The sequence below is a fragment of the Carcharhinus amblyrhynchos genome, chromosome 3 (assembly GCF_965287045.1).
Source record: "Carcharhinus amblyrhynchos chromosome 3, sCarAmb.v2.hapA, whole genome shotgun sequence".
NCBI classification, from domain to species: Eukaryota; Metazoa; Chordata; class Chondrichthyes; order Carcharhiniformes; family Carcharhinidae; genus Carcharhinus; species Carcharhinus amblyrhynchos.
Window position 1 is genome coordinate 137,743,933 of NC_137326.1, and position 12,430 is coordinate 137,756,362.

General features: G+C 41.7%; 1 protein-coding gene across 1 annotated transcript; it reads right to left on the minus strand.

Annotated features, from left to right (window-relative positions):
* Window positions 1-4,961: 4,961 nt before the first annotated feature.
* Window positions 4,962-11,333, minus strand: LOC145341278 (EEF1A lysine methyltransferase 3-like). The gene is made up of 3 exons (XM_080186203.1): window positions 11,166-11,333; window positions 10,935-11,046; window positions 4,962-5,374 (listed from the first exon to the last, which is right to left on the minus strand). Exons 1-3 carry the CDS (start codon window positions 11,331-11,333, stop codon window positions 4,962-4,964), a joined length of 693 nt encoding a protein of 230 aa, XP_080042329.1.
* Between the last annotated feature and the right edge of the window lie 1,097 nt (window positions 11,334-12,430).

Below are 12,430 nucleotides of genomic sequence, written 5' to 3' on the forward strand. Positions count from 1 at the left end.
CCTCAATGGTTCCAATCCCCCAACTCAACGTAACTGTAAAATGTTTAATATCCACATTTAAAAGACATAGAGATCATGTTCTGGACCATTAGATCAAGTAACATACGGCACCACAGCCCCACCCATACCACCACCGCCAACCCAACCAAACTCCAATTGGAGAATCAATGATTACATGCATAAAATCAAATATTACTCGTTTTATGAAAGGTCAGTGGGGAATTTAGAAAGTTTGGTTACTTCTGGATAGGTTAAAAAAAATGATCAACATAGATAAGGTGAGATTTCACTTTCCGACGTGTATGTAAAGTTTCAATAACTGTTTAAAAACACTTTGGGTAAGCACTTTGTCGTCCCCTAGTGACAGGATTATGTAATATCAGCGAGGTTTCTGGTTCAAGAACAAATTAATCGAGTTTTGAGCTGCTGCATATCAGAGAACGAATAGGGGCTGCATTGCTGGGACTGGAAGCTCAAAGTCTGAGCCACTTACTCATACAAAGTTGTCAACCAAGGCTGGATATGTGGCACTTCTGCGTTTGAATCAGAAACTTGTGGGATCCTTTCTTAATCCAAACAGTACTTTATGTACATAATCCAGATTGACAATCCCTGTGTCAGTATTGAGTGAATACTGCATTGCGAGAGATAACGGGTGGCTTTTCCAGCCAGGATTCTGCGGTCCTGCTGCAGTGACTGGAGAGTTGACTATGTGCCAAGATCTCTGTACTTGCTGGCTACAGTGGTGGGGCGTGGGTGACTGGAGAATTTCAACCATCATCTTTCAGGTGCTCGCCGGAATTCTACCGCCTATCCGCTATGGAATCGGAGCGGGTGAGGGGCGGAGAATGGAAACGTCCATTGACCTTGGGCGGGTATTTCCAGTCCGGTTCCAGCGAGGCCGTAAGATTCCACCCCATGTGATGTCAAACATGGACTGCCACCCTTCAAAGCAGCTCAACATCACCCTATCAAAGGTAGATGGGGATGGGTAATAAATGCTGGCCTAGCCAGTAACACCCACATACCAATCAGAGAGAACAGACAGGTTGGACTAGTATTGTTATTTCCCCGTTTTACTGTTATTTTTTCTTTTGGGCTTGAGCAAATAAAGAAAGGAAATTGAGGCGTTATCTGTCCCTAGTTGTGGAATAGCTATATAAAAAAAAGAGATGCAGAAATCAGAGACTCTAACATGGAAGAGGAATGTGTGGGAGGAGCAGTCTGTCAGTGATAGAGTGAACATCTGCAAGGTACTCAATGCATTAATAAGTGACAGCAGTGGAACATTAAGGATTACAGCTATGTGTTTACCTTGTTATTTGTTTAAGCAAAGTTATTACATAATTCATAAAATTGTAGAATTCCTATAGTGCAGAAGGAGGCCATTTAGCCAATTGAGTCAGCAGGAATAGTGCCAGAAGACTGGAGGATAGCAAATGTTGTCCCTTTCTTTAAGAAAGGGAGAACAGACAACCCTGGTGATTATTGACCAGTGAGCTTTACAACTGTTGTGGGCAAAGTTTTGGAAAGGATTATACGAGATAGGATTTATAATCATCTAGAAAGGAATAATTTGATTAGGGATAGTCAACATGGTTTTGTGAAGAGTAGGTTGTGTCTCACAAACCTTACTGAGTTCTTTGAGAAGGTGACCAAAGAGGTGGATGAGGGTAAAGCAGTTGATGTGGTGTATATGGATTCCAGTAAAGCATTTGATAACGTTCCCCATAGTAAGCTATTGCAGAAAATACAGAAGCATGGGATTGAGGGTGATTTAGCAGTTTGGATCAGAAATTGGCTAGCTGTAGTTGATAGGAAATGTTCATCCTGGAGTTCAGTTATTAGAGGTATACCACAAGGATCTGTTTTAGGGCCTCTGCTGTTTGTCATTTTTATAAATGAACTGGATGATGGTGTAGAAGGATATGTTAGTAAATTTGCAGATGACACTAAAGCCAGTGGAGTTGTGGACAGTGCGGAAGGATGTTACAAGTTACGAAGGGACATGGATAAGCTGCAGAGCTGGGCTGAGAGGTGGCAAATGGAGTTTAATGCTGAAAAGTGTGAGGTGATTCACTTTGGAAAGAGTAACAGGAATACAGCATACTGGGCTAATGGCAAGATACTTGGTAGTGTGGATGAGCAGAGAAATCTTGGAGTCCATGTGCATAGATCCCTGAAAATTGGCACCCAGATTGATAGGGTTGTTAAGAAGCAGTATGGTGTGTTAACTTTTATTGGTAGAGGGATTGAGTTTAGGAGCCATGAGGTCATGTTGCAGCAATACAAAATGCTGGCATGGCCACATTTGGAGTATTGTGTACGGCTCTGATTGCTACGTTATAGGAAGGATGTGGAAGCATTTGAATGGGTGCAAGAGCTTTAGGTTTTGAGGTGTCCAGATCACTAACAACCTGGACTGGTTCCTCCATACTGATGGTATAGTTAAGAAAACCCACCAATGCCTTTAGTTTCTCAGGAGGCTAAGGAAATTTGGCATGTCCACCACAACTCATATCAATTTTTGGAGACATACCATGAAAAACATTCAATCCGGATGTATCACAGGTTTGTATGTCTCCTGCTCTGACAAGACTACAAGAAACTGCAAAGGGTTGTGAAAAAAAAAAGCCCAGTCCATCACTCAAACCAGCCTCCCATCCATTGACATGGAAAATGAACCAGCATAATCAAGGACTGGACATACTCTCTTTCACTTTCTTCCATCAGGAGAAAGATACAAAAGCTTCTTCCCTGCTGCCATCAGCCTTTTTGAATGGACCTACCTTATATTAAGTTGATCATTCTCTACACCCTTGCTAGGACTGTAACACAATATTCTGCACACTCTCCTTTCCTTCTCTATGAACGATATTTTTGTCTGTAAAGCATGCAAGAAAGATGTCCAAAGATGTGCAGGTTAGGTTGATTGGCCATGCTAAGAAATTGCCCCTTAGTGTCCAGGAATGCGTAGGTTAGAGGGATTAGTGGGTAAAATATATGTGGGGAGGGCTTGGGTGGGATTGTGTTCAGTGCAGACTGAATGGGCCGAAGGGCCTCTTTCTGCACTGTAGGGTTCGATGATGATCTAAGATGAATACTTTTCACTGTATGTTAATACATGTGATAATAACAGATCAAATCAAATTACAGAAATTCTAACCTTACAAAATCAAAGCTGGTTGCATATTGTGAAATAAAGTGATTTCCTTCAAAAATCACAAGTTAAACTGTGGGAGTTTGCGCATTCTCCCCGTGCTTGCGTGGATTTTCTCCGGGTGCTCCGGTTTCCTCCCACACCCCAAAGATGTGCTATTAGGCTGATTGGAGGTAATAAATTGTCCCTAAATTAGTTTTCCCTCAGTGTGGAATGCCATAAGCATAGGTAAGGGTCATGGGTGGAGGGGGGACTCGTAATGTTAAAATGGCGGCGCGGGCTCGTTGGGGCGAAGGGCCTGTTTCCCGGGCTGTTTTTTATTCTTTGTTCTAAACTTCATTAATTTAATGCACAGGACTGAATGTTTTAACACTTGTTTGTCTTTGCACAATGGGAATTTAAATTTAGAAAATGGAATGGATAATTTTAATTGTTAGGGAGATGGATGGTTCAACATCAGTAATTCTTTAGCCTTGACTATTTGAGTTATTGGTTCAAAGGTCGTATATTTTTTCTCCCTCATCAGTTGGAGTGTGATGCTGAGACCAAGTCATGTGATGAGCTAATGTCCCCAAAAAAAATCAAAAGAAACCAGAATGTACTAGTCCCAGAATGCAGCATAAATTTATACTAGGTTGACATACTTTGATCATTTGACTAGTTATTTGCTATAACTAAACTGCAAACCAATTGTAAATAATTATCAAAATATAACTTTCCTACACCACTAGATTCAGTAAGTCCAGCACTATCCTGTGTTTCACATAGCAAGTGACTCCCAGAACTTCTCTGAGCTTTAACAGCCTCCAGTATACGACCTTCCTACATTTTCTTAGCTCTGTATGATCACTTTTATCCATAACTGCACAGAACAGCTCCCACCACTACTCTACAAGCTGCAAATGATCCAAACTCCAAATATTTTCTCTCCCAGCAAACACACAGACGCATTGAACCCAGCAATCCTGCTTAAACCCCACCCATTTCCACGATGCTGTAGATTTGCAGTGTTCACTAAATGCTTTTAAACTAACATTACTCTAACTCCCAAATCAAAACATCTCTCTGGAAACCACTTCTTTGTGAGCAGTGTAGTCATCACAACTCCAGTTCTCAAGCTAAGTAAGTCCACTCGTTCTTTTGATGACCCACTTTCGCCTATTCACACTCTACTAAATGAATATGTGTAACGTTTGAATTGCCATTTTCTTTCAGTTGTTCTGGCAATCACAAAAATGCAATGTTTTAACCTCACAGCAATAGCCTTCCCAAAAATAAACATTGAGCAAGATTTTCTGGTCCTGCAGGAATCGTAATGGGCAGAACAGAACATTTGGCAGACCGTTAAAAGGTGTGTTGACCACGGGCAGAAGTTTTGGGCTTGGAATGTGTGTGGCCAGAAAACCTCACAAATCACCTTCAAAATAGTAATAGGAGAATATGAACTAGATACTTGCAGCAACAGAAGTTAGGGTGAAAAGCTACCATTTCAATAATGCCTCTCAAAAACTCAGAACCTCCCACTATGCATTACTGTCTATTAATTCCTTTGGAAATTCTGGCGCTATTGTTAGGAAAAGCCTAATGTTGTGAGAGCAAACAGTATTGTTGCATTTAGATGTGAATTATTAAATAGAATAATTCTAACTTCTATTTAGTGTGCAAGGCTTGTGGGTAGAATGGGAGAAAAATAAATGTAAATTATAACAAATAAATCATGAAACATATTGAGTGAAAGTGATTTTTTGAGGATATCATTCAGCACTAGAATGTTCTAATTGAGTGACAACCACTTCTCATTCTATAAATTGAGGACATCTCCAGGGGTAGGAATTTTGCGAACCATTTTGTAAATGTTGACATCTTTGACTTCGTATCTGCAGACAATCTCAGTTTCAAAATAATGAGACAGGATGTGATAGTTCTCACTGATGGCTTTCTTGTTGTACCACATACTGGAGGCAAAATAAATGATGGTCTTTTCATTGCTGAGATGCAGAAGAGTCTCTACAATTAAAGGAAGACATCGATAAAAATACATAATATCCGCTCCCAGGATATAGTCATAGTCTGAGGGGAACAACATGTGGTCACGACCCCAGGAGAGAGCACGGACTTTGACATAAGGTTCGAAATTAGAAGGGATATTGAAAGACACATTCCGTTCTATTTGCCTCAGAAGTGCTGGTTGGTCTGTAATTGTCACATCTCCACCTGAAACAAGAAAAATAGAGCCATCTCAGTGACTCAGAAACATATGCTGTATAAGTGTGTTGGCCATGCTAAATTGTCTCTCAGTGTACCCAAACAGGCGCCGGAGTGTGGTGACTAGGAGATTTTCACAGCAACTTCTTTGCAGTGTTAATGTAAACCGACTTGTGACTAATAAGTAAACTTTAAATTGGTATCTCTGCAAATGGACACAGTTCTAAACTTTGGGCAGCGCAGTTTAATTTACTTTTGGCCCATTTTGCTAACGATTTTAGGAGGTAACATCATGGTTAAATAGTGACTCTCCATATCTGACCTTTCATGGTAAAGCTTCATTCTAATGGGATGGCTGACTGGAAATGCTGATCGTTCACCATGTTAAGTTTGCCATTGTAAAGTCAGGCGTTGGTGGCACCATTTGGAGGTACTTCAGTTCCAGAAACAAGAAACAACATAGGAAGAGGAGCAGCTTACTCAGCCTGCAGGGCAGGTTCTGTTAGGATATGTCTCAAAGGGATTGCAGCATGACATCATGAAAAAGAAGTGTTTTTCCACCCAGGTTTAGATTTGCTTTTCTTTTCAGCAACACACACGCACATTGCTCTGCAGAACTGACATCTTCAAACGTTATGTCCCTATATCTCTGTTCACACGTGCCTATTCTTAATAAATGAATCTGAAAAAATGTTTACCCAACCCCTTATGAGCATTAATGATTATATATGTTATATGCACCACTTATGTCTCAGCAGATATTATCTAATCCATACCCCTTAAAAACTAAAATTTTGATCAATATCCCTTAAAAAATAAAAAAAAAATTCTTTTAAGTTTTAATGATCCAATTGTCCATTGTGCCACAGATTTTTGGGTGAAATTTGCTGATTAATATTACTCTACTGCTGGGAAAATCATAAGCATTGATATTTTCACTAATGGCATTTGTGTGTACCTTTCAGAGGCTTTTTTTAAAAATCATGCTCTTTGTAGCTCACAGCCTTAGCTGATGTAATTGTTCTGAGCAGTCTATGAGAAGTCCTTTCATTGCTCCTCAAATGGTTTAAATGGGGCCTCAGATACTTTCTGGGATTAGTTTTATGACTCTGCATTGTTGGGAGGTGATAGGAGCTCGTTCGATTTCAGTTTTGCTGCTGTTCAGTTTAATTTTTAGAAGGGACAGCAAGCTGAAAGGAAAGGTTTTTCTCTCTCTCTATTGCACCCTGGTTTTGGAAATTCTGCTGGTTAACTCAAAGCAATGCATATTGCCTTCCTGAAGGAAATAATCTTCTGTTAGTGGCTTGCCTGGAGTCTCCCTAGTGTTCTGGGAAGCTATTCTGCCTTCAAACTCTCCTGGGTGCATCATGAGGACCGCTAGAACTTACAAGACTGAGAGTTTACCATTCTCCAATCTAGAGGGTTCGGTTCCAGTACCATGTGAACATTAGTCTTTGCTGTGTTAAACCTATGGAAAGGATTCTGTCAATGGTAAGGATTTTTTTGTTTGATTGGGACATCTTAGATATATTTGTTAAGGGTTAAACATTATTGTAGTTGTTCCAATTGTAATTGATAACAGTTATTGCTAATATTCTTAATATATTTATTAACTTTATTCTTAATTAACATTGTTTGATAAAAACTCCCTAGTGGTCATTTGCATCATACTTGAAGTGAAACATGTCGTGCTTATCGAGGTGCAGAATGTACGATACAGGTGGGCTTCATAAAATACTTTGGAGTTTCTGACCTGAACCATAACACACTGAAGTTCATGGCTCTAATTTGAATGTTATGGTCCCTTGTCCTGAATTTCCTAACAAAATGCACAATGGTTAGCACTGCTGCCTCGCAGCACCAGGGAATTGGGTTTGGTTCCCGTTCAGGTCACTGTCTTATTTTTGTTATTGCCACAAGTAGGCTTACATTAGCACTGCGTTGAAGTTACTGTAAAAATCCCCTAGTTGCCACACTCTAGTGCCTGTTTGGGTACACTGAAGGAGAATTTAGCATGGCCAATGCACCTAATGAACACGTTTTTCAGTCTGTGGAAGGAAACCGGAACACCCAGAGGAAACCCACTCAGGCATGGGGAGAATGTGCAGACTCTACACAGGCAATGACCCAAGCTGGAAATTGAACCTGGGTCTCTGGTGCTGTGAGGCAGCAGTACCAACAATTGTGCCACCATGTCACTCTGTCCGCAAAGTCTGTGTGGAGTCAGCATGTTGTCTCCATGTTTGCGTGGGATTCCTATGGGAGCTCTAACTTCCCCCCACAATCCAAAAGACGTGCTGGCTAGTTCCATTGGCCATGCTAAATTCTCCTTCAGTGTATCCGAACAGGCGCTGGAGTGTGGCAACTCGAGGATTTTCATAGTAACTTCATATAAGCCTACTTGTGACACTAATTAAAAAACAACTAAACTAAATAAAAATAGTTTCCATTTGCTTACATTATGAAGCACTTTTATTATCCTATCTTCCAAAGGTATGTCACCTTACAATCTTCATAACTCAGTGTAATGGAGAATATACTACACAACCACTTCTAATAATGTAACTCTTTTAAACTGGGTATTATTTTGGTGAATCAGCACTGTACGCTCTACAAGGCCAGTATATTCTTCTTGAGGTGCAATAACCAGGTAAATAGCATTCAACCAGAACTTTATATATCTGTAAGATAACACTGGCATTGGAGATAGTCCAGAGAAAGTTTATTAGGTTGATCCTGGATAGGGAGGGATTTTCTTATGAGTAGCTTTGGCCTATAGTGGTTGGAGGTCAGAAGAATGAGAGGTGATCTTATTGGCTCAAAGGCCTCTCAAGGGGCTCGACAGGGTAGATGCTGTGAGGTTGTTTCCCACTGTGGGGGAGTCTAGGAATGCATGCTTACACCATCCACAGCTTATAAATCAGAATAGGTTGTGGTATGAGAAGGCAAATGGAAGGTGAGAAGGAAAACTAGGTATGAAAAGGCAGTCATCATCTTAGGTTTCAGCCTCACTGGTAGCCACAGCTACAAGTTAATGAAGTCAACCTGGCATAACCTCAGAGTGAGGAGTTGCCCACACGAAGCAGAGATGAAGAGGATTTCTTTTTCTCTCTGGACGTAGTGGATCTGTGGACTTAATTACCACAGACAGCTGTAGAGGCTGGGTTACTCAGTATGTTCAAGGCTGAGATAAACAAAATCTCAATCAGAAGGGAATTAAACATTATTTGGACAAGATGGGAAAGTGGAGTTGAAGATTATCACATCAGATCAGTCATGATCTCATTGAATGATGGAGCAGACTTCTTTCCCTATGTCATTTGGTCAACACACACTCCTTTATATGCCAGCCCTTTGAGATAAAGGACACTAGCATTTGTAGTAATCTGAATATAGACAAGCTGTTAAGGATGTTGTGCTTGCCATTTTAAATCACTCCCTTGCTTCACAGTTCCAAGCTGGCAAAATTCAGCTGCAGCAATTGGAAATGCATCACATAATATTATGTCTAGAAAGAAAGATGGTTGTGGTTGTTGAAAATCAACCATCTCAGTCACAGGGCATGATTACAGGAATTCCTTGGGGGAGTGTCCCAGGCCCAAACATCATTAGCTGCTTAATGAATGGCCTTCCACTCATCATATGGTCAGAAGTGGGGATACTCACTGATGGCTGCACAATGGTTAGTTGGTATTGCTGACTCCTGACTCTGTGCACATAGTAAGAAGTCTCACAACACCAGGCCAAAGTCCAACGGGTTTATTTGGTAGCAAAAGCCTCTAGCTTTCAGAGTGCTGCCCTTTCATCAGGCGAGTCCCAGGTGTGTTTACCCCAGTCCAACGCCGGCATCTCCACATCTGTGTTCATATGCAGATGGGCTGGACAGGATTCAGGCTTACACTGAGAAATAGCAAAAGCTGTTTGCACTATAGAACAAGAGATAATCCAACCATATCCCCTTGACTGGCATTATCACTGAATTCCTCACTATCAACATACTGTGGATTATGCTTGGTTAGAAACCGAATTGGACTAACCTGCTCTTTTAGCCACAATATTTAGATGGCAAGAGACTCGGAATTATATGGAAATAACTCACTCTCTTACTGCCCAAATACTGTCCACCATCTATAAAGGTACAATTGAGGAAAGTGGCGGAATATTTTCCAGTTGCCTGGATGAGTGCATCTGCAACAAAACTCAAGAGACTTGGCAGGACCCAGAATGGAGCAGTCTACTGAACTGGCGCCCCACCCACCCACTGTCAACATTCACTCTCTCCGCCAGTGGTGTGGAATGGCGAAGCTGTGCAGGATTCAAATGATGTATTAAGAACATAAGAACATAAGAACATAAGAAATAGGAGCAGGAGTAGGCCATCTAGCCCTTCGAGCCTGCCCCGCCATTCAATAAGATCATGGCTGATCTGTCGTGGCTCAGTTCCACTTTCCCGCCCTCTCCCCATAACCCTTAATCCCCTCTCTTATCAAGAACCCATCAACCCGCTTCTTAAAAATATTTAGCGAGGCAGCCTCCACCACTTCAACGGGCAGAGAATTCCAGAGATTCACCACCCTTTGAGTGAAGAAGTTCTTCCTCAACTCCGTTCTAAACCGCCTCCCCTTTATCTTGAGGCTGTGCCCCCTAGTCCTACTGTCTTTTTTGAGCAGGAAGAGTCTCTCCACCTCTATCCTATCCATCCCATTCATCATCTTATACGTCTCAATGAGATCTCCCCTCATTCTTCTAAACTCTAACGAGTACAAGCCTAGTTTATTCAGCCTCTCCTCATAGCTCAATCCCCTCAACTCCGGTATCAGCCTAGTAAACCTCCTCTGCACTCCCTCCAGGGCCAAAATATCCTTGCGCAGGTGCGGCGCCCAAAACTGCACACAGTACTCCAGCTGCGGCCTCACCAATGCCCTATACAGCTGCAGCAAGACCTCCCTACTTTTATATTCAATCCCCCTCGCTATGAAGGCCAGCATCCCATTCGCCTTCCTGACCACCTGCTGCACCTGCAAGCTGGGTTTTTGCGACTCATGCACAAGGACCCCGAGGTCCCTCTGCACCATCGCCTGCTGCAGTTTTTCGCCACGTAAGTAACAGTCCTTCCTACCATTCTTCCTACCAAAGTGGACCACCTCACATTGGAACAACTCACTTTGCCTCCGGCCACAGCAGCTTCCAAAATTGTCATCTCTATCTCTAGAAGGACAAACACAACAGATGCCCAGGAACTCCACCAGCTGCAGTTTCCCCTCCAAACTGCACACCATTATGGGTTGGAAATATATCACTTCATTGTCACTGTGTCAAAATCCTGGAAATCCTTCCCTGCATGCGGGGGTTCATATTACAAATGGACTGCACCAGCCCCAGGGCCACATTCTCAAGTGTAATTTCGGATGAGTAAGAAATGCTGGAATAGCCGGCGATAGCCACATCCCACTAAAGTGTATGAAAAATGCAGAAACACCACACATACCTATGATTAGTTCTATTCAAGCTTCAGAAAAATACTGTGTCTTAGTTGTTCCTGTGGGTACCCAAAATGTCTTTTACTCACCCAGAAGAGCGACGAGAATGCTCAAAATTCCAGTGCCTGCTCCGAGTTCAATCACCTTCTTATCCGAAAATCTGATTCCCTCCGTCTCAAAGTACTGACACAGAGCAAGAGCCTTTGAAACGAAACAACACAGTTCTATATGACAAATGTTGCACAGGGATGCAGCAGCGAAAGAGCGTACTATTGATTCTTGCTCAATCAGCACTTTTAGCAAAAGGAGAGTGAACTTACAGCAGCCCAGATCGTGGTTCCAAACCCTAGTTTAGATAATGGACGCACTCCGATTTGTAAATGGAAACCGCAGACGCGGTAGTAGTCTTTCCTTGTGAAATCATCATCATCGTGGACATACAGAAAAGAGCTTCTTTCCATCAGTTTTCTTACGCTTGTCTTGGACATCACACTGGATTATTCTCGGTTTCTGACGGATAAACCTGAGGGACACGGTCTGTTCCCTTCACTTGATTATTTCTATGTAAAAGAAAATGAGATTTTTGAATTGGAGCCTTTGGAAACATCACTTATTCTTTTCAGAACGTCAAAGGCACAATAATCAAAATGTAGACACCTTAAAATAGAAATTGCGCTTGGACGTTAACTGAAAATTCTCCGTGTCTGTTACAGCTTCCACATTCACAGCATTGAACAGGATGGAGATGACCGTGGCGCGAGTCGGATGGCAAGTGATTCATTTGACGGTGCATGTCTTCTCCAACTGTCCAAACGACAGTTCAGTGCATTGGCTCAACTGAAGAATGAAAAGTAACATTGAATATATGAACCGCAGAGCAGCCAGTTGATACAATTGTAATATGTGGGAAGTATAAATGTTCCAAAGAAACTGGTACATTTTGGTCTAAACGGGACGCCTCCTTCTGCCGTGAATAAATGATATTGTTGCAAGAAACAAACAAAACCATTTATCAATCCATAACAGAAATGATATTCAGTAATGAACGAATTAAAATGTTGACCTTGCTGTGCTGGAACTGCTTTCCAGATACTCAACTCCAAATCGTCGATTTTGGAACAGCGGCAAATCTAAATAAACATGACCACGAACCAATGGATACGCAAATAACTTGCACGGATTCATTCAACCAGGTCTCTTGACATGTAGCACCCAACTTCTTTCGCAAGAGTTTTCGGGGTATTTAATCTCCATTGCAGCAATGTCCCTTGAGTTTCATTTTGTACTTTGAACATCTGTGCGCTGGGTTTATGAAGGCAAATCCTTTGAAAACAATGTTTTGGGGTTGTAAAATGACACACGAACGTCTCAATTTCTGTTTGCAACGTTCAGCTTAATCCAATGCTTTGCTCACGATTTATCCCTCACATTGAAGATCAGCCCCTTCAACGTTACCCGATCCTGTATGTCATTTCTGCGACCAGGCTCGGCTGTGGTTTTTCAGATTTTGTCCACCATAGCACCGATGAGATTTGATCTTTATTTCGACTTCTGGGACCACTTAGGCATATTATTGGATCTTATT